At 38.8% G+C, this 21,057-nt stretch overlaps 1 protein-coding gene across 5 annotated transcripts in view; it reads right to left on the bottom strand.

Annotated features, from left to right (window-relative positions):
- Positions 1 to 3,047: 3,047 nt before the first annotated feature.
- LOC124631054 overlaps positions 3,048 to 21,057 on the bottom strand; it is a 371,162-nt gene continuing 353,152 nt past the window's right edge. For 2 of the 5 annotated variants that reach the window (XM_047165178.1, XM_047165179.1), the window contains exons 5-11: positions 16,766 to 16,930; positions 12,904 to 13,069; positions 12,326 to 12,474; positions 11,237 to 11,366; positions 8,702 to 10,943; positions 8,096 to 8,237; positions 3,048 to 7,678 (exon numbers count right to left, since the gene is read on the bottom strand). In XM_047165178.1, the coding sequence (XP_047021134.1) occupies positions 7,517 to 7,678; positions 8,096 to 8,237; positions 8,702 to 10,943; positions 11,237 to 11,366; positions 12,326 to 12,474; positions 12,904 to 13,069; positions 16,766 to 16,930 (3,156 nt within the window). In that variant the 3' untranslated portion in view covers positions 3,048 to 7,516. The remainder of the gene's footprint in view (positions 7,679 to 8,095; positions 8,238 to 8,701; positions 10,944 to 11,236; positions 11,367 to 12,325; positions 12,475 to 12,903; positions 13,070 to 16,765; positions 16,931 to 21,057) is intronic. The other 3 variants (XM_047165176.1, XM_047165180.1, XM_047165177.1) reach the window with 3 other exon arrangements.

Genomic DNA, 21,057 nt, shown 5'->3' with positions numbered 1-21,057 from the left:
AACATGTAGGTAACTAAGACCAAAATTAGACTGAAAGGATATTTACATACCCAATTATTGCACCAACACTCGAGTTAAGACTGAAATTTTCCTGTACACAGTAATTAAAAACAACCATGGTTTATTTTCAGCTATGCAGGTAAATAAACATAATACCTAGATATTAGTATTGTTTAATTAGTTAAAAATAATACGATTTTCCTCAAAAGCACAACTGCATTTCGTGAATTTGTTGGTACTTGCTATGTTTTTGTTATGTTTATATGTTACAGGAAAATATGAAATACGCACAAGTACCTAGTTTATATTTTTAGGTACATCAATTTTCTAGGTACTTACCTCAAACTCAAACTCAAAAACGTTTATTCAAATTAGGCTGATAAATCAGCACTTTTCGAACGTCAAAAACAAAAGAGAGCCCCCAAAACGCCCGCCCTTCACCGCTTCCTGTGTGTTTTTGCTGGGAAGAAGTGGCGCAACAAATTCCCCAGCCCAGCAACACATGTCTGTCTGTTAGGTTGGAAGAACCTGTAATACTAGGTGTGGTGTGTAAAAGTAAATATGTAGGTCCCTTCGTATTACTCCAGCAGTTAACATTAGGTGCCTACGACACCATTCACGGATTTTTGTCATTTTATATATTTAATTTCCACAATGGTAAGTTTATGATTATAACGAAGTATGTATTCATTTATCATAAATCTGTAATTTAGTAAAACCAACATGCGCTATTATCTGAGTAACCTAGCCAGTTAGGTCAGCACATTTGCGACTTTTTATTCAGCATTAAGTCGGAAGTATTTGCGTGGATAAGTTTATCAATCTCTTCGATTTATCATTGTAGGTAGGTATGACTTGTTTTCCAAATGTCACCATTATTGTGTCTCTAAGGCATTCACGACGCAGATTCTGTCTGCGTGCCGTCTGTCGCATACTGCAGTCTGACTAACCCGCACAGTCACAAAAAAGGCCAATACGTAATAATGAACTTTTTATCAGAAATGCAGTGTTATGCGTCACGAACCTACGTGTTGGACGGCAAGTTCGCCCATTGTTTACCCTTCTGAAGAGGCTGACGTAAGAAACAATATCGAAAACTGCAAAAACAGGCTTTGATCTACACTAAGTCGTAGGTACATGATTTGTAACTGAGAGGCTTTTTAAAACGACCGTATTTCTTAAAACAACTTTATGTATGCATTTTTAACTTGAACATGAAAATTATGTGAAAATTCATAGTAGAAAAATAATGTTTATATTATTGGTGAACTTGTAAAATAGTTCCTAGCTTTGAGTCTCTACATACCGTACACGTTTCAGAATATACACTATACTGTAAAGTTAGGTCATCGAACGCTATGCAATTCAAGTTTGTACCGCTAACACCACACCATTGTTGTAAAATGTTGACTGACGTTCATCGCACCACGAGACATCCGATAAACCGACGAATACCGGAATATCGGTCATCTCTGGCATAGCTGGATAATACAGGTGAGGAAATTAGTTTATTTTACTGAGGCGCTCGTAACCAAGAAGGAATCTTCTTAAATGTGAAAAAGAGTCTTTTTTTACTCCGTAGTTAACGGTTTCCTAAGAAGTTTATACGCGATACCAAGAAGTTCATGATGCAATATTTGCTGGGTTATTGAGAGAAAACTATATGATGCATTAGTTGCTAAATACCTAAGACTTCCAGACAGCGTGAGCAGTGTAAACATAGTGACTAATAATTGACCTTTTAGCTTGCGTCTAAAGTAATATAATATAATTAGATTATTTTGAATACATCGATGATTCATCTGTGTACTTTAATGAATAGAATCTAGATAGCTACGTAATTAAAATCTAAGCCCGATGCTCGATCTAAGCTAGTATCGGGTCGACCAAGGGTTACTCTACTGATCACCAATATTCCACTGATTTATTGAAATTTTATTAAACAACCTAAACATAGTGGAGTACAGGTTGTCTCATCAGGTAAGCTTTAATGGATCGGCTAGACTTTTACACCTATTACAGTCTTGACAGGGAGTTAACTAATGAGTTAACTATTGCCTGAGTTACTCTGATTGGTAACTTCTTACCTACTTACCAGGATAATTCTAAAAAGGCTAGACTGGAGATATGTAGAGTGACTTCGTTTTCCTATATCGTTGCGAGAACTAACAGACTTACTTTTCCTAGGGTTAAGGTGCCAGATTCCTTTAGCTTCAGTTAACAGCATCCAATATGTAGCACGTAGAACCGTGTAAGGTGCAATCAACTTCATTTCGCACTAATTGCCACCTAGTGCAACACACGCATTAGGTACATTCTTATCAGCTTTTATCAATGTTTAGTTAATGGTTTTACAGCTAGAACAAGCGAACATGTGGGTGGTTACAATACGGCCTTGTTGGTATTGATTTGAAATCGTTTTACATGCTTTTAAAGGTATCTAACACGGCATGAACATTGTGGTATTTAGAACGCGGTATATGGGTACCTAATAATTGTTTCGTTTATGGGTTGGGCAAGATTGAATATTAGAAAATTGCTGTTTGTTGCAATTATGAGATAGGTACATCTAGTATTAAAATTAAATTCCAAGTGTCGGGACGACAACGTAACACTTCCTAGAAATTAATCCTTTTGATACCAAAACTTTTTTGGCGTCCATACGCTCTCCACTGTAAATTATTGAGAAGTTGTTTGCACTAGGTATGTATACCTATTGTTAGGGTCGACCCTCGACCTGCTTGTAACCTATGTAATGGACTATAAGCTAACTAATTTCCCCATTTTCCAAGGATCGTAGCGTCATACAAGGATGATATAAACTGGAACTTCATGCTGGAACATCGTATTATAGCTGTGTTTGGACTTTTAGAAGTCTTGTAGTGATTTTTAAGTACAGGTTTCATAGTGTAAAAAACACTGTTAATTTTTTCATACTTTAGATCAATATCTCTTGTGACTCAAATACGAATCAAGACAGTATTTTCTGTGCGTAAGGAAAGGAATAGGGACTGAGGGAGTAGTGACAATAATTGAAACAAAACATATAATTTGGGAACGGAATCGTTTATTGAACCCATCTGTAATAGTAGATAATTAAATTATACTGTTACTCTACACATTTTGTACTGTTCAAAGTACCTACCTATGTCAAGTATTCCTATATCTTAGGTTAAAATGTACCAACAAATGCAGCCGATGACCAGCCAATACCACATTTTTAACTTTTTAATTTCCAATTGTGCTCCAAAATTCAGTGGTAGCTACCAATCACAGTACCATTTGGATCCTACGATTAAACATATGGACATGTGTATTTCCCATGACGTACAGTCGATATTTTTTTTATTCATTTTTTTAATATTATGACAATGACACTAATGTATGAAAGGGTTAACGGATTGGTCGTTTGAAAAACAATTATCATTCTGACATTTTAAACAACTTTAAATACAACTACAAATGTTATTCAGATTATTCTGATAAGTTCCAAGAATTTTACTTGTAATAACTTACAATAATAAGGATTTTACACTTCTTGTTTGGATACAAACACTGCAAGTATCAGGTTTACATAATATACATTGTTTACAATTGTATAAATTCGTTACTTTAATAATATATTTGAGAAGAATTTGAATATAAATTAGTATTAAACCTTTATTCATGTACATAGTTGTTTTACACGTATTTGATATAGCAAGACATCACGCGTCAGTGTGTGTATCCAAAACAACTAAGGGACGTCTTTTAAATTTCAAATGAGGCATTACATCGTAGCCATTAGTAGCTTACACTAAATAAGTTAATATTTTAGATAATATCGATCGAGTCGTCGCTTCGTTTACATTAATTAATAATAGGTATAAATCTTCCTTTATTGTCTTCACTCTTCACCATTAAAAAAACGCTGGGTATGAAATAGTTGCCAATTAAAGAAATAAGGAACAGTGTTGCAGCGTAACTAAAGTGACGGCGAAAAATATTTCGTGTAAAATCGCTTTGGTTCAGCCATTAAAATAACAATATAATTAAAGTGTACATTTCTGCCAAGGTTCATAACCGCATCAAAGAGGATAATTTTACAGACACCGTGTAATAGCGAAACGCCATTGTCTTGACAAAAATAACAAACCGATGGTTACCTAAGTATTTATCATTTTTGAGAAAATTTCCTTTTACGACTGATTTAATTTAGAGTATAGGGTTGTGAAAGGTCGATAGAATGGTTTAATTATCGAAATACCATCGATTTGTTATTTTAATCAAAAAAATAATTATAATGTATCGTTGCCTTAATAAATAATACAAATTCATGATATGTACCTAAGTATACACAGAAAAGATCGACAATACGCAAATGATACAAAATAAATAGCATATCGATGACGTCATAATAATTATATACATACACTTAACATACTTTAGTACCCTTCGATTTTAATGGATCTTTATAAATGGTTATTCGATTGTTATAGATGACTATTCTTTAACCAATAAGTAGTTACTAGTTCGATAAGTAAATTGTAATCGATATTTACATAAGTACCTATTATTATGATTATTACGCTGCGACCGCGCAAATTGATCATCTGCCCCTTTCCGATTCGTTAGTGAACACGTTTGTGCAAGTGAAAGGGCGGCAGTGATCAATTCGTGCGGTCGAGTGACGTGCAGGTGCACAGACTCTGCTAGACAGAACTCCACCCTTGTTCCAACGTTAACGCTTCGTTCAGTTAGAAAGGAATCCATTTAAATGTATATGAAAATAAGTGGGACTTACAGTATATACAAAAATATCACATTACTTCGAGGCCGCAGCTTTCAATCACTTAGTCAATTAATTATTTCGTCTTCTTACCTAAGTTGTCGGTCGTTGGTACGAAGCTAAGCAAGTTAACGCAGGAAGTAATCGATCCAAATTAACATTATATCGGTTCGAAGCTGTCTCCTCTCGCCGGAAGCCTTCTCTTGCGAAGCGCAAATCACTCAATATCTCCGATGTCCGCGAGACACATCAGTAACTTCAATATTATTGCTGAACGAGTCAGTCGCGTATAAACTAAACATTTTCCAATTATACATATTATCATCGTAACCGTGCCTTTAACGCGTTAGTCTTCCCACACCTACTAACGAATATCTAGGAAGAATTTCTTTTAATAGACTAGGTGCCTCGTCATAGACCTACTAATCCAAAGTGAGTACTACGACACCTAAGAGATCTAGATTTCGAAGCAGAAGTATCTAAAAAGCTGCAGCCGGCGGATCGCGCGGTCGTCGTCGACGCTGCACTACTAACGTGACCGCGGGCGACACGTGTCGCGCGGTCATCACCGCCGACATCATCGCCGCGGTCTATCACAACGACATAGAAAAATATAACGATCTGGGACGCGTTTTATTGCTAATTTAGGTACAGTCTTTGGGGGCCTCCGGGGAGGATCCGCCGGAGAGGTCGTCGAGGAAGTCGAAGGTGGCCACGGCGGCGCGCTCGGGCTCGCCGTAGCGCACGAAGAAGCCCTCGCGGCCGAGGATGGACGGCCGCCGGCCCCGCGCCCGCGCCGCCAGCGCGCCCGCCGGCCCGCGCACGCGCAGCGCCGCCGCTGCGGCAACACGAGCTCTGAGCCTACTCTACACGCGCGCCCTCTGGCGACAACACACGCGTCAGCCCGCGCCGCGCCGCTCGCACCCACGCGACCCCACGCTCGCCGCACTCGCAGTTACACGACCACTCCAGACAACTAATACACAGCTCCAGCAAAGAACAGAAACTAGTGCTGGACTGTGCTTTTACCAGTGACTATTAATTAATTTATTTTTAAATGTGTAACTTCGAGATACGATTGCAGGAACTGAGTCTATCGATATTTATTTCATCGATAAACATCTCTTCCCTTTAGTGACTACTAAATGACTTTAAAAATTATTCAATTACTGGGAAGATCGACTAAGTTCCGAGCATGGATTCGCCTGTTCATAGCATTCTAACTGAGAGTGAGGCGAGAGAGTGAGATGGTGCGTGTGAGTGAGAGCGGAAACGAGTGACGTGGACGTGACGACAGACAATATGAAATGAAAATGACACAAACATCCGCATAGATCTATGGTATAAAGTATAATCTTGCCATATTATTATATTAGTCTTTAAAAAGTATAAAAAGAAATAAATGTAAATATATTTTTTAGTAAAAGTCTATCTATTGAATGTTTACATGCTAGATCTGTGCGGATTCAAGATAAAACGTTAAATGTAGATTTTAAGCTTCTACAGAGGTTCAAACTCGGATGAGGTAAATAGAATGATCTTTAGTTTTGTCACAGTTGGGTGACGACAACGAATGTTACTCCTCATATTAAAACGTGAAAAGTCTCTTCTATTTATCTCAACCTATGTTTTATCCATGCTGCAGGTTCAGTAGGTATTACAAAGTCAAAATCACACAATAATTTACAGGTATTGTAAAAAAAGGTAGGTATATGAAGGAATAACAATCAACATTTAACGTCCAACAAAAATAAAGCAGGATTAAAAACAAATGGAAAAATGACACTGAATTATGGTTTCAATTCAAAATATTAAGTAAAAAGAAATGTATATTTAAGTTAACAATATCTGATAGTCTGTATAACTTTAGGATTGAATTGAAATCGATTGTGAAAATATATACTTTTTATAAGTTCAAGAACCAACATAGTTGGGATAAGGCTCGGAGGATGAACTTCAAGAACCTAAATTAAATCCCAAAGATATACGGACTTTATACGAACATAGTATATGGTCTTCCAAAAGACGCAACTTTTTTAATACAACCTTTTTTAATATTTTTTATTATAATATCTGTGAATGACAACTTATGCAGATGACGTGTTGAGTCATAATGGAAGACCAAAACCTTTTCTTGAACCAAATTCATAATATAGAGGGTGCAATAAAAAGATAATTTTGCACAAGAGTAATAAAAGAAACCAAATTATTCCAGACTATAAATGGCTGATTCGCAAAAGTTAGGAAGATTTTTCTTTTTAAAATATTTTTTTGTAGATGTGTACCTACTTTTGAAATTCACAGATGTATGTTGTTATGTTACGTATGGGAATAAGCCATTTGACTATAGGGAAATAGAGTTCTATCCGTTAAGATGTTTTCATAACAATCCATATCTTTATGCATTAGGTAATGCATGAAGATGTGGACTTCGTTTCATGACTAACTTTTCCCTATGATTTCACCCGCCCAACAGAAGTTCTAAAATAGGCTCAAAATTTTCTTCTAAATTCTATTTGAACATGAACCACTTTCAGTACATTGTAGTCCTTCATTAAATTAAAAAGTTACCAAATTCCCTAACTTACACCTGACAAATGAGGCGGTACAAATCGAGAGTAAAAGTTAGCCACAAAACCGTTTAAAAAAAAAAACTGAAAGGGCTATGGGGCTTTAGAAAGATTATAGGGGGTCTCATATCCTACTTAAAGTCAAAATATAAGGGGGTCTAAAGGGGATGTCTTACTACTACAGAACAAAGCCTTGATATTTACCTGTCTTCTGTCTCCTAGACCGGTGCAGTCGATGTAGCCGGGAGTAGGGTGGCGGTGGCTCGGCAGGGGAGGAACCGCATGATGATGGAGACGAGTCGCTTGATGCTAGCATCACGTCTAGAAGGTTCGCTCGGGCCTGGTATAGTTTGACAAAGGGATATCAGTATTTATACAGATTTGTGCCCCACCACTTTAAAGTGTGGTAATGGTCAGTAATGAAAAATGATTTTAGAACTTGTCAAATCAGCGTTGAACTTTCTTGATATCATTCTAATTGGAGGGATGGTATTTATTTCGTAGAGATCTGTGTAAAGTCAGCATTCAAATTTGCAGTTGCAATCACTTAATGAACCATGGAGATATCTCATAAAGATTTTGAAGATTGTTGAACATTGGAGTGAAAAAAATTACTAGTAGGCTAAATTAACCAAATGCCGATTCTTTAAAAAATAACTCATATTAACAAAAATCCTGTTTCACAAAATTACCGCCTTTGTAGCCTCTCTTTAAAATTATATTTCCACATATACAAATCAAAATGTACAAAACTTACCTTAGGATCACTAAAGTCGATGTCTTTCTCGACATGCACCCATCCGGTAGGGGCCCACAGCGCGCTGTCCTTGTGAGGCCTGTCAGACCTCTCGTCCGCCTTGCCCTCCGCACTCGTAGGACCCTCACTTTGACGAATCATTCTGCAAACAATCATATATCACCTCATTAAAACAAGAATATGATAAGAAGAAAAAATTGCGACAGAAAGGTTTAGGTAAAAAAGCATAATTTTCATACCAGGTCTCCAAAAATTGTTGTATACTGACATTTGAACACTCAACAAGCTCTTTCCCGCATTTTTAAAGCAATTTTTTATTACTGTATTTATTTCTAAGGTTTTTTCACTAAACGCCGTCGCGTCGCCTACTCTGCTATCGTTATCAGACATTGCGTCGTAATCGGCTTGGTAACGTTAATGGGCTGTCAGTATCTTTGTTTAGATCAAATTAACCGAATCAATCGTATGTTTTATTGGCATATTGATAGTCCAGCTTGATTGATTTTTAAAATTATTATACAAGGGAAGAAAAAAAGTGTCCTGAACTATGATTTATTTTCTAGCTTGTGACTCGACTGATTTCAACAAGTGATTTAAATGACTCACCTATTAAGTTCTTCAATAACATCCTTCGAAGTAGCAGCCTCATGGAAACTCAGCGTATGTTCTTGCTTCACAATGATCGGTTCCGGCACCGACGCCTGTGCAGTGCTTGGCCTATTTCTATCCACCACGGGAATCTTCGACCTATTCCTACTAGGCGACGATGGTGGCCTCTTCCCGCCCATCAGCGTAGGAATCCGAGACCTCTCCCTCAGTTTCCCATCTTTAACTCCATCGCTCTTATTACTTACTATCACAGTTTCAGCCGTAGACGTGCTAGTTGTATTAGATTCAGTCATTTGTGGGGAACCATTCTCAGGAGACGAACCCTCTTCCTCTTCAGGAACAGGTACCAGAGCCCCCGTGCTTCTTCGACAAGCGCTCAACACCTCCTCGACTAAAGACATTTCTTCGTTGCAAACGTAAGGAAAGCTGGACGACTTAGTAAGACTCGGCTCCACTTCCCTCTCAAGCGGCGATTGCTTGTTCAACATAATATTCACAGTATTCTCTTTAAGCGCTGAATTGTGGTCTAAACTTCGACTAGATTCGATATCACTCGGCCTCTCCTCCTTGACAGGAGCAAAAGGCTGGTCTTCAACCTCAACAGATTCGATCACATCAATGCTTTTATTAATTTCGTTCTTTCTCTGCACTTTTATGAGATGCCTTTCATCAATTTCGTTTTCAGCGTTTTCTACTCTTGAAAATTCGTCGAAGAAGTCTTCCGACTCCGCGTAAGGGTCTTCACGTTCGATGAATCTCGGCGTGGACCGTGGCTCGGATACAGTATCACAGAAGGCAACCCTGGGCCGGTCACCATGTAGGACGTCACAAGAATCGTTTTCAGAAAAGCTGCCAAAGGAATCTGGCCTCTGTCTGTCTTCTGACACTTCACTACGTGGCCCAACTGAATCATCATCAAAATCTGCCGCCGCGTACGGAGGTGGCAACTCCCTTATTTCTGATAAAGGCCGTGACGACATTGAATCTGATTCTTCTCTATCCCTACAATATTTCTGCTGTTCAGCAATAAAATGTAGGACATTCTGTAAAGCCACCTCCCGGTCCTGCAAAGCCATTGCTTGTACATCGTGAATCCTTAAGTGGCTGCTGGTATCTTGTGCGGGGATACCTCTGGACGAATTTGATGCTAAGCTCTTTGTGCTTTCATATTTAACGAGGCGGTAGAAATCTCTAGTGAAATCCAAGCCAACGTTTGCACAGTCACCGTCTTCACTCAGTGCTGTGCTGGATCTTTTATCAGGCGCATCTGAAGCACTCGACCACGAGCCTCCAGGTGAATGCGTACCTGTGCAGTCCCACCTTTTCTCTGACGTATCAGCATCGTCAGCAATTCTACATTCGTCTATTTCTATAGTTGCAAATCCACAATCATTCCAAAGGCAATCACCGACATCTTCCTCTAATTCTAACGCGTCATCTTCTCTGATGCTGGGTAATGTTGACAGTGATATTTGCCCAGGTGTTGTTATTTCAGCAAAGGGAGATTGCCTGTCTCTGAGATCTTCACATGATAGTGATAAGCTCCAGTCTTCTAGTTCAGCCCTGTCGTATTCTAAATCAGCAAGGTCTCTATGTCTTTGTTGTAACGCTGATCTAGCATCATCTAGTTCTAGCCAATGTTGGACATAATCGGCATCGTACTGCGAGCCATCAGCGCGATCATCTAGTGTGCTTCCCCACGATACCCTTTCAGAACTTGTGGTGGAAGCGATAGCAGCTCTCCTCAGAGGTCTTTCAGGAGCAGGTTTCAGATCTAGAACTAAAACACCAGAGCTAGGCGTGGGAGTGTCTAGGCAGCTGGTGGGGCAAGTTGTTCCAGCGATGAGCTTTAAACATAGATGGGAATCTGAGAAGCTCCGTACTACATGTTGGAAGGGCAGCACTGGTCGTGAGGGGGGGTAGCTGCCTCTGACCCCAGCGAACGCAACTCCTATGGGGAAGTAGATGTAATCTGCATCTGTTCCTAGGAGCCTTGCGTGTCTTCGAGATTCTCTAGGGTTGATGGAGACGATGGTTTGGTTGTCGGTTTCGTCGGAGGCCTCGTTGAGGTCCGGCAGGGCTCTGTCGGCGGCGTGGTCGCTCTGCCGCGAGGCGTCGGCTTGCACGTCGCTGGACATGGTGGAGTAACCCTCATCCTTGGCACCACTCTCAGGAGATTCAGCACCAGCTTCGCCCACCTCACCGCTTTCTTCTTCAGTCACTTTTTCTCCACTGTCCCCTGGAATTATTAAAGAATTAGTTAACTAATCTGGTTTTCGAGATTCATAGAAAATGATTAGGCATTATGCTCTTTGGTTCATTCTAGGTTCACGTCTGTTGTCCTCTATTCTGTTTAATAGCATTAAATACATCGTCAAGACTTTGGCAACCAACAGTGAGCCATATAGACTGTAGACTGCACTATGTAAGTGCACTTACATAGTTAGGTATAGTAAGTGTGTCCCTACATAGACCAATGAGCTCACCGTGTTTAAAGCTACAGCTGTTAATCTTAGGCAAAGGATGGCTTACCTCTAACAGGGTCGGTGCAGGGCTGCGGCATGCTGAGGCTGAGCGTGTGGGGTCTGGCGGGCGGGGCCCACAGCGTGGGGTCCACTGCCGACAGCGCGCGGGCCAGGTTCGCTGGGGTCACCTCCAGACCCTGGAATATTGTGAGGAATATTTTATTATGGATTTATCCGTAATCTGTATTTAATGTGATGAAGGCGTGATCATTTTAGGACAGTTTAAAATAAAAAAAATCATCAAGCACTTGGCGCCGTATCATTGAAATCAAATAGGACGTATCTTTTCTAAAGCAAGGGTTTGAAGCTTTATTTTAAGATGAAAATAATTTATGAGCTGGTAGAACAGGTTTTGAAAATCGAAAATCGATCTCAGTGGCGTGCACTTGGAGAGGCCTATGTCCAGCAGTGGACTGCGATAGGCTGATGATGACGATGATGAACAGATTTTGCAACATGGACCTCTCGTTTGTGCACGAATGTGTACGGCACTGTGGCACGCTAAACTCTTCTGGCCTTACTACAAAAACTTTAACCACTGTTTTACACTTGTCTAAAAAAAATGTGGCTTCAAAATGAACCATATGTCAACGTCATAATTTGACATTTTTTTAGACAAATCTTAAACTGACGTTAAAAAGTTTTTGTGGTAAGACGGTTAATATTTACTTATTGTCTACGACACATTTGTTTTAGTTAATCTGTTGCCTACTTCACGCATTCAAACTCAAACTCAACTCAAAATTTTTTATTTCAAATAGGCCTATGAAAGCTTTTTCGAAACGTCAAAGTTAGGTGCACGGTTCCAAAGAGTTGGTCTCGTGGAGAAGAACCGGCTAGAAATTCCATATCCATCCATTCGCTCAAGCATTCATTCATTCCACCCTTTCACTCAAAAATCCATCTTGCTAACCACACGCTGTACGAGATATTATATTTAATGTAATTTCCATGAAACGCCATAGTAAACATTGTAACTATTATAAAACTTGTTTGATTCATCATCGACACTTATGTTGTATTTACCTTCTCTGTGTGAGAGGAGGTCTGTACCTAGCAGTGGGACGGTAAAATACCTGACGATGATGATTATTACCTTCAATTCAGTCCAAATATCAGCCAGTATCTGGTGGCGGCGCTTGTCGTCGTGGCTGAGGGGGTGAGGATGCGACACGGGCGGCGCGGGGGGAGGGGAGTCGCGGAACGATACCAGAGACCCGCAGGAGCCGACGTCCACCAAGTGCACTGGAATTATGAACATGAAGGTATATTATATAAGGGTTATTATTCCTGAAAATGTGCCTTCTTGTTGACTTAAGGACTGTAAGTAAATGCGCAGATACAGGTGCACCCTCCAATCCCTCATTCCCATAGCCCAATGGGATGGTAGTTCGACACGACCGGAGAGTGATCAGGCGCAGGAACGCCACTAGCGTGCTATCCGATACACGGGTGTATCAATCACCAACTTTCAGACTGCGGCTGCTCTGTGTTCCTAAAAACGCCAAAAACCCTTAAACGGCCCTTTCGGCCCGCCCGGGAATTGGATCCATGCACAGCAGTCGCGCTTGTGACCACCGAATCAGTAATTGACTATTGTTTGCGTACTATCCGAAGCACAGAGGTAAAGATAGTCATAAGGGTAGTACAGAAATCCTTGGAACTGTTTCTAACCTTGCAAGTCCCTGGGCGTGTGCGGCGTGACCGGCGTGTGCGGGGTGGCGGGCGAGGGCCGCGGCACGGGGCGCAGCTGGCGCACGAGCAGGGCGCTCAGCGCGCGGTTCTGTGCCTCGAGCTCGCGGATACGGGCGCGCGCGCATCCCAGCTCTTCGCGCACGCTCTGAACACAAAGAGATGTATCATCATCCTTCGAGCCTTTTTCCCAAATATGTTGGGGTCGGCTTCCAGTCTAACATGATTCATATATCTTACATGTAATCGAAAAAACATTATTGTTATCGAAAAGAATAAATATACCTATATATTCATGTCAAGGTCTATATAAACAGGTTTATAGTAGGCTATAGCGGGGTAGTATACTAGCATACGCTGATGTTGCTACCTATGTTTGAGCCACGTTTATTAGACGCCAGCCAACTTCTTCAGTCCATTGCACACAACTTCGGTATTAAGACAGCTCACTCATGAACAATTATTTTAAGAAACGGCAATGATTTTGTATGAAATGAAAAAGCTATTACCTACTACATACTTAGATCTCACACTCAGCAGCCACATTAGCGACACCAAATTAGGAATAGTATATTCAAACATATACCTACACGGACGCTGCGTTCTACAAGATTAAATTATAACATAAACGTAGGGAGACAAAACTTTCCCAAAATACGTCCAAAAATCCCAAAATATCGTATAACGACTTCTTCAACAGCTATCTTTTTGAAACTTCCACCTACCCCCACACCGGATCTCGTCAAAATGTCTTCGAAATAAACGCGCACATTTTAATTATACTTCATTAGTTAAATTAAATTCGAGTTGGGTAATTGACGGGGGTATATAGGGGGAAAACGGATACAAAATAAGGATGTTTTGGGATTGTGGAGACTCTTGGACCGCGCCATGGTAGATTTAGCGGGTTTCGGCCCTCATAACTTAGATGAAGTTGAGTTTAGTTCAGAACTTTGACCAGGATATATAAAGTTTTGCTAGCAGCTTAGCCGAGTTGCGCTACTGAAGGAAACTGTAACGCTGAAATGTAGGTATGTTGTAAAATTGAGTAGGTATTTGAGAAACACCCGTATTAGATAGCCCCAAAAAGAGACGCTACGATATATAACTATTAATAAAATAAAAATACACAAAAGCTAAATATTAACCAACAATCAACAAATTGTAATGTAATGTTATGTAATTTACCGTAGGTAATGTTATTTACCTACATTAATTAAAATGTAAGATGATGTACAATATTATTAAAAAATAAATAAATTTTGATCTACATAATATTGTACCAAAAACCAATGTATGTGTATACTTTTGAGGAATGAAATGCTGTAAGTTTACCAACATGTTCTACCAAGCATCAACCTAATAAATTCTAACTAAACCCATAATGCAGAAACCAAGTTTATTAAAACATCTCCACAAAACTTCGCCAACTTTTAATAAATTTAATAAAGCGTAAATAATATTAATGGAGTAGAGTTATAAATTTTAAGTGATTTTCGTTGAGACAGTTAGACGGAGTAAGATTTAACTGTAACGGGTAATGTTAAGCAGAGGGGAGGGAAGATAAGTTTCTTTGAAGATAAAATGTTCGGGCGGCTGTCTTAAAACACTGTATTAATTACGTTGATTTAATTATTTTACGACTGATACGTACACCAATCTTTGAATAGTTTGTTTGGTAGAGAGGTTGTTGATATTAATATTTAGTGATTCGATCACAAAAGGGCCATTTTTGAGTTGTAAATATTTTTAAGCTCAGTTATGCTTACAGCGTAAAACTGTAGAAACATTTTTGATAAAAATTGGCACAGTGCTCAAATGAGACTTGGCAACTTACTTATGTGCTTTTCATTTGTGTTATTATAAAATATCTTTTTCTGTATGCAATCATAGGTACATTTTATAGCGTTCTGAAAAACTGTAAAGTATATGGGTGAATTCAATATTTACATTAATCTCAACATTAAAAAAAAGAAGAATTAGAATTAGAAAAGTCGTGGTGGCCTAGTGGGCAAAGAACCAACCTCTCAGGTATGAGGGCGCGGGTTCGATTCCAGGTCAGGCAAGTACCAATGCAACTTTTCTAAGTTTGTATGTACTTTCTAAGTATATCTTAGACACCAATGACTGTGTTTCGGAGGGCACGTTAAACTGTAGGTCCCGGCTGTCATTGAATATCCTTGGCAGTCGTTACGGGTAGTCAGAAGCCAGTAAGTCTGACACCAGTCTAACCAAGGGGTATCGGGTTGCCCGGGTAACTGGGTTGATGAGGTCAGATAGGCAGTCGCTTCTTGTAAAGCACTGGTACTCAGCTGAATCCGGTTAGACTGGAAGCCGACCCCAACATAGTTTGGGAAAAAAGGCTCGGAGGATGATTTAACTCAACATTATACCTATAAAATCAATGTAGAGTATAGATACTGCCGTATCGTATAGGCAACATCTTAAATAATATTGTAACATCATCATCAAAGTTTACATACTCAAAATTAGTGAAACGTAAACTTAATACTCTTCCCCTTTCGTCTTTAACATGTCTCTAATTACTTGAGAGGTACAGATCTTCAATATAACATATATACATGTCTATATGTTATAGGGAATTCAATAAAGGCGCATTCATCAACTCTAATCATCACATGACGTTAATTACCAGATAATATCCTTAATGTCAGCTAGAATTTACATGGCTGACTGGCTAATAGATTTAGAATATTGATGGAAATTAACAGCACCAAGTTTCCTCGTAAATTACGTTTATGGCTCAAACTTGACCATTTGTACTAAAGTAATTTGGGATTTGCAACTTGAGTAGTTGAAAATGTAGAAGTTATTATTCAAGCACGCTAGGTATTTCAGATTGTGCGAAATAATTTATCTATGCACCTTCGTTCAGTCATAGGTTCTAAAGTTATTATGAATCTTTCAGCAGATCGCTTAGTTTTATTACCTAATGTTAATATTTACGGCTCATAAGAGCCGTTAGGTTCTCCATATTTGATATTTTGAACTCCGATAGTAAAACACTCCACGGTGAATGAACATTTAACTACCAAAGTTTGTCATTAAAATTCTGCACCGTTATGTGAAAGCAGAAGCGTCAAACTTTGAAAAACAATCAAAAGCGGTCGTCGCTTGCAACCGGCGCCATCTTTATCAGGAAAGTTGGCGCCAAAACTACAACAACATGGCGGCCATTCACAAACTGGATTTAAACACAAACGGTCGCATTATCGGACAGATTATGCCCAGATTATAGTGGGCCAGGCCTTCTGAAATTATTACGGTGCCAGCTAAGGCCGAAGTGTCCCATTTCGTGCGATTTATGTGCGAATGTAGGCACCACATAATCCACGGACGCGGATACAAGGGCGACTATAATTATGAGAAAACAATTTCCGGGATGCATCTTAATGCCACCGGGGATTACGGTACACATTCCTCTTTTTTGCAGATTAACATTGCGGACTGTTGCTTTGTTTTATTTTAATGTTGTGAGGGACGCGTCCGGTTGGTCTCATCGAGTGATTAACTTGAACAGATAAGGCTAACGAATCAAAAAAGACTTCATTAAAACTTGACCACAACTAAGTATGTAGAGGGTAAAGCTTGTGTTGTTCCACTAAATATTTATTGGGTGTAGAAACGTATTTCAATTGCCAAACTAAAATTAGAGTATGGGGTTGTTTCGGTGACAATATGCAATATTATTGTGCATCTCTATGCGACATCTTTGTTTTCCAAACAGTCAATCAGTGTTAGGTTAGTATGACAGTCATTCGCGTCTCAGATTCAGTGCCACTGCATTTAGTATATGTGCCTTGTAAGTGCATGTAAGGCTCACCTTCTGCGAGAGCAGTGCTCGCACGACCTGCTGGGCCACATCGTCGAGCCTTCGCTCGTGGTCGCCCGCGCCGAGCCCTGCCGAGAGCGTGGATAGCTGGCTGCGCAGCCGGTCGTTCTCGCTGCCCAAGCTCGACAGCTGGCTCTGATAGTGCGCCGCAGAAGCCTGGAACAAGCGTCACCTTCAAGACCAGCCCCGGACATTTTTGAAGATAGTTAAGAGCTGTTTTGAGGAGTCCGGACGAAGTAAACAATATTGTTTACGCGAATCTGTCTCCCGTTATTCAAATTTTGTTTTCCTTCTATTTATATTTCCTCCATAAATAAGGCGCAGTAATATCGCAGTTTAATAATAAACTTGACGGCCTTAAAGGAAAAAAACAAGCTTTCCTATCGCCCACAGCAATATTTTTTCAGTCTCACTCTCAAAACGTCACGGCCACTCCTGTCGTCAGAACCGCTTCACTAAAAAAATATCCCCGAAAAGGGACCATCGTTCACACTCTTAATTAAGCCAGAGTTCTCACAATAAACGAAACCAGTGTGAATTGACCCACTCCACCCCTCTAGTGTTCAAACGCGGCACCATTCAGGGGCATGTCTATTTACACTCACGGGTCTACGATATTTGGCGTGATAGCTTTCGAATCAACTTAAAGGATTTTGAATCTTAACTGCTCAGTATTAAAGTGTATAATTAGGGTGTTATGAAATCGGTGTGAGGTTTTCATTAGTCATCAAGTGAGGGCGAGACAACGAATCTGTTTGTCTGTATGTCTGAAACAACACGCGGTTGATAAGCAATGAAAGGGTTAGGTTTGAATGGCTGGGCCCTTTCAATTTGGACATGCTTATAATTATGACTGCACGGTTTTACGTGGAAAAGTCTAGACTGCCATTTTATGAATTGGAGGGAAATGGAGTAATACTTACAAAAGATATTCGGGTGAATATTTTAATTAATAATTTGATATTTTGAATAATTTAACGTGTACATTCATTTCCATTCATGTAATTTTGAAACACTTTGGACGTCATCTGTCAAATGATTTATGGTTTACTGTTTTTTTATATAAAAGTTTAAAAGTTTTAAAAGTTTGTATAACTATTTTTATTCAAAGAGGTTTTGTGGAGTTCGTTGAACTTTTTATATCCTAATATTTGTTTACTGATATTTTTATTTTTATAGAAGTATGATGGGTAACAAATCTGTATTTCCTATTTGTTTGTTTGCCGTAGATAGAAACATACCGATGCCAAACCCGACATTTTAATTAAAATTCCACGTGATTGAGGGGCAAATCAAATGTGCATTTATTTCATCATTGAATTATTTACCAAGAGCTGCCATTTAACCGCCTGCGCACTTAATTTAGTAAAATTAATTTATATTTTGAATTTCGAATGGAACCGCAGATGTTTCACGAGATCAGGTAATTAAAGTGAAGAGCCTATTTGATTGGTTTCCCATCGAAGCGTGGAGTTTAATAAAATAAATACGATTTTATTTTATTAAACTTAACTTTTATAAAACCTAAAACCTATTAAGGTTTTTACAGGTCTTGTTTAAAAAAACAAAGAAAATCACGAAGTAAGTGTTGATTCACTGGGTTTCATAGCATTTCTTACACGTCAGTGCAAGAAAAACTGACCATTTATAAAACTGATTTATGATATCAATCACCGGCTAGCTATTACGCTTTCCTTGGTTTTATGTTTGGTAATAACAGCACAAGTTTGAGCATAAATCACAACCCTTTGCATAGCAGCTACTATTTGTCAAATTGTTTCTTTGTGTTTCTTGTAATAGCGATAGTTTTTTTGTACAACAGGTAAAAGACGACATGATTATATCTATCGATTCTGATATATATAATAATGAGGTAACGTGCTTTGTTTGTTTCTTTGTACCTTAAAGGCTCCGAAACTACTGAACCGATAAAAAAGAAAACACTGTTAGAAAGCTACACTCTTCCAAAGTGACGTAGGCTATATTTTATCCCGATACGGGCAGTAGTTTCCATGGAACGGGAGTGAAACCGTGATAAAATGGCTAGTGATAATAAGTAGAATTTTGTGACTAAAACGCAGCTATAGCCCGGATTATGACGACCACCAAACTGACACTTGCAAATCACACACACATTTAACCTAATTAAATTATCCACACCACCATGACAAGCGAAACCACTAATTAACAATTACAAGTTACATCAAAATTCGCGGATCACAAGATAAATGGTTTTCAGTAATCTGAATCGCGTTGATGCCGAAAATAGTCATTGTTTCCTAAGTATAGGAAGGCAGGGGCTTTCACCGAAGTGATTACATTTACGGCAATAACTAGAATTAAAGCTGGGTCATTAATCATGGCCTGCAGTGTAGACATCATTAGGTTTGTTCGGTCACGCGTCGTTGTTGGGGGCACAAGTTATATAACTCGAGTTTGGTGTTTTGTTGGTTATGTTGTGGTCTGTATATTCGGAGGATTATTTTAAGTATTGTTAATTATTTTTTCAGCGGAAGCTTCTTCCCGGACCCGGATATGGTGTGAAGCTCGTTATAAGGAGTCAGTTACTTTCGCTTTTGTAAGTAAACTTTGGTTTGGTTTTGTAAACTTTGGTACTATATTGTAGCGTGATTGGTCAGATATTGAAGTTCAGTAGATGAAACGAGAAGCCAAGGATAACAACGACATGTGGTTACTGCGGCATTAAAGTAAACATCAAGCTTATTAAACAATTTTGAACACTAAATAGCCTTGCTTCCAAAGTCATAATCCAAAATCGAACTTATTAAATAAAGTCTAAACGAATCCATGTCACCGATACACACGCTATTAACTATAGCATCAATAATTCATAGGAGCTACCGGTTCGGTTAATAGATGGCGCCACTGTGCAATTTAGCCGGATTATTCTATCGCTGGAATATGCGCAGACTTTAGCATCCTGTGACTTTAATCGCTACCTTGTGAGAGTGTGCATTGTTATACGAAACTGGTTAGTTTGATGCAAGGGACCATGGGAATGTTAGTACCGCTGGGTTAGTCTGCTGTTAGATGTATTTTCTGATAATATTGTGCGGGAATTGGGCCCAAGTTCACTGACAAAATAAGAGACAGTTCACTTAAAAAAAAAAAAACAACTGCTTACTACTTTTAATTTAATTTTCAAAGTGAACAGTTGTTTTAAGAAAATCGGATGTTTATGATGTCGATGAATTTGGGCAATTTTCTTTGTGTATGTTGAAATTAATCGTGGTCGCAAAACGTAAGATAGATTATTTTGTTATATGTAAAATTACATACCGAGGTCAATTTTGTTTTGTTATTAAGTTTCTTATTCCTACCTAATATTATGATATCTATCGGAAGTTCCCATACAACGCACTATTCAAAGTAATGCAATAGAAAAATCAACTTTCCTATGGAAAAAAAATATATATAAATAAATAAACCAAAACTATCGTCCCGCATAACATAGGACACGCACTAATTGGTTTCGTTAGCGCAACTATGGCGGGCTGCTAACGTAATTATGAAGATACCTCAAGCTCTGCCTGCCTCGTAATGAATAACTTGCAGTTAAAATGCAGCGGTTACGTTCCGAATAACGCAGATGCTGTGCTCTGGTAATTATTTTGGAATTCTCGTTTGGGTATGTTTTGTTTTGGATTTTAGATGGGTTAGAGATGGTTTCAGATTGTGTACTTTAGATGGGTTACATTGAGTTAAATTGTTCAATTTTTTTATAGATTTTGGGCTGACTGGAATTATATGTTTTTTTCTTGAGTAGGTTGTCCAGTGTTTTGTTCAGTTTGACTAATCTAATAAAGGAGCGAATAAAGTCTGAAAGATGTCTCCAAAGGACTTCTTGGGTGCTGTTGGCATCAATCTATTGAATGATATGAATATAATGTCAACAATACTATTTTAATCTTTGGTTTTATTTATATTTGCAAAGAAAATTATAATGTTTACATTGTTATTATTTGACAGCTTCCGCAAATGTTGTAAACGCTACGCATCGCCACCGTCGCGCACATCACCATTAGGTAAATCGTAAGTGAAAGAAACTAGTACCGTAGTTTACAAACAAAATGTTACTATTATCCCTACATCTCTACATAAGTAGCTAATCTTCAAACACAAACTGCAAGTAAAAACTGTCTTTAACCATAATAAGGAAAGAAAATGTCCAACAAAATAACAGATGCACATACCAACTAGGTCATCACTTAAATGGGGCATGAACTTATAGTTTGTTTATCTACAGCTGTTTTCCTCTTTTT

This window comes from Helicoverpa zea, chromosome 6 (genome assembly GCF_022581195.2).
Source record: "Helicoverpa zea isolate HzStark_Cry1AcR chromosome 6, ilHelZeax1.1, whole genome shotgun sequence".
In the NCBI taxonomy this organism is placed as follows: domain Eukaryota; kingdom Metazoa; phylum Arthropoda; class Insecta; order Lepidoptera; family Noctuidae; genus Helicoverpa; species Helicoverpa zea.
The sequence above is the reverse complement of the archived record's forward strand: the minus strand, read 5'-3'. Positions and strand labels throughout refer to the sequence as shown.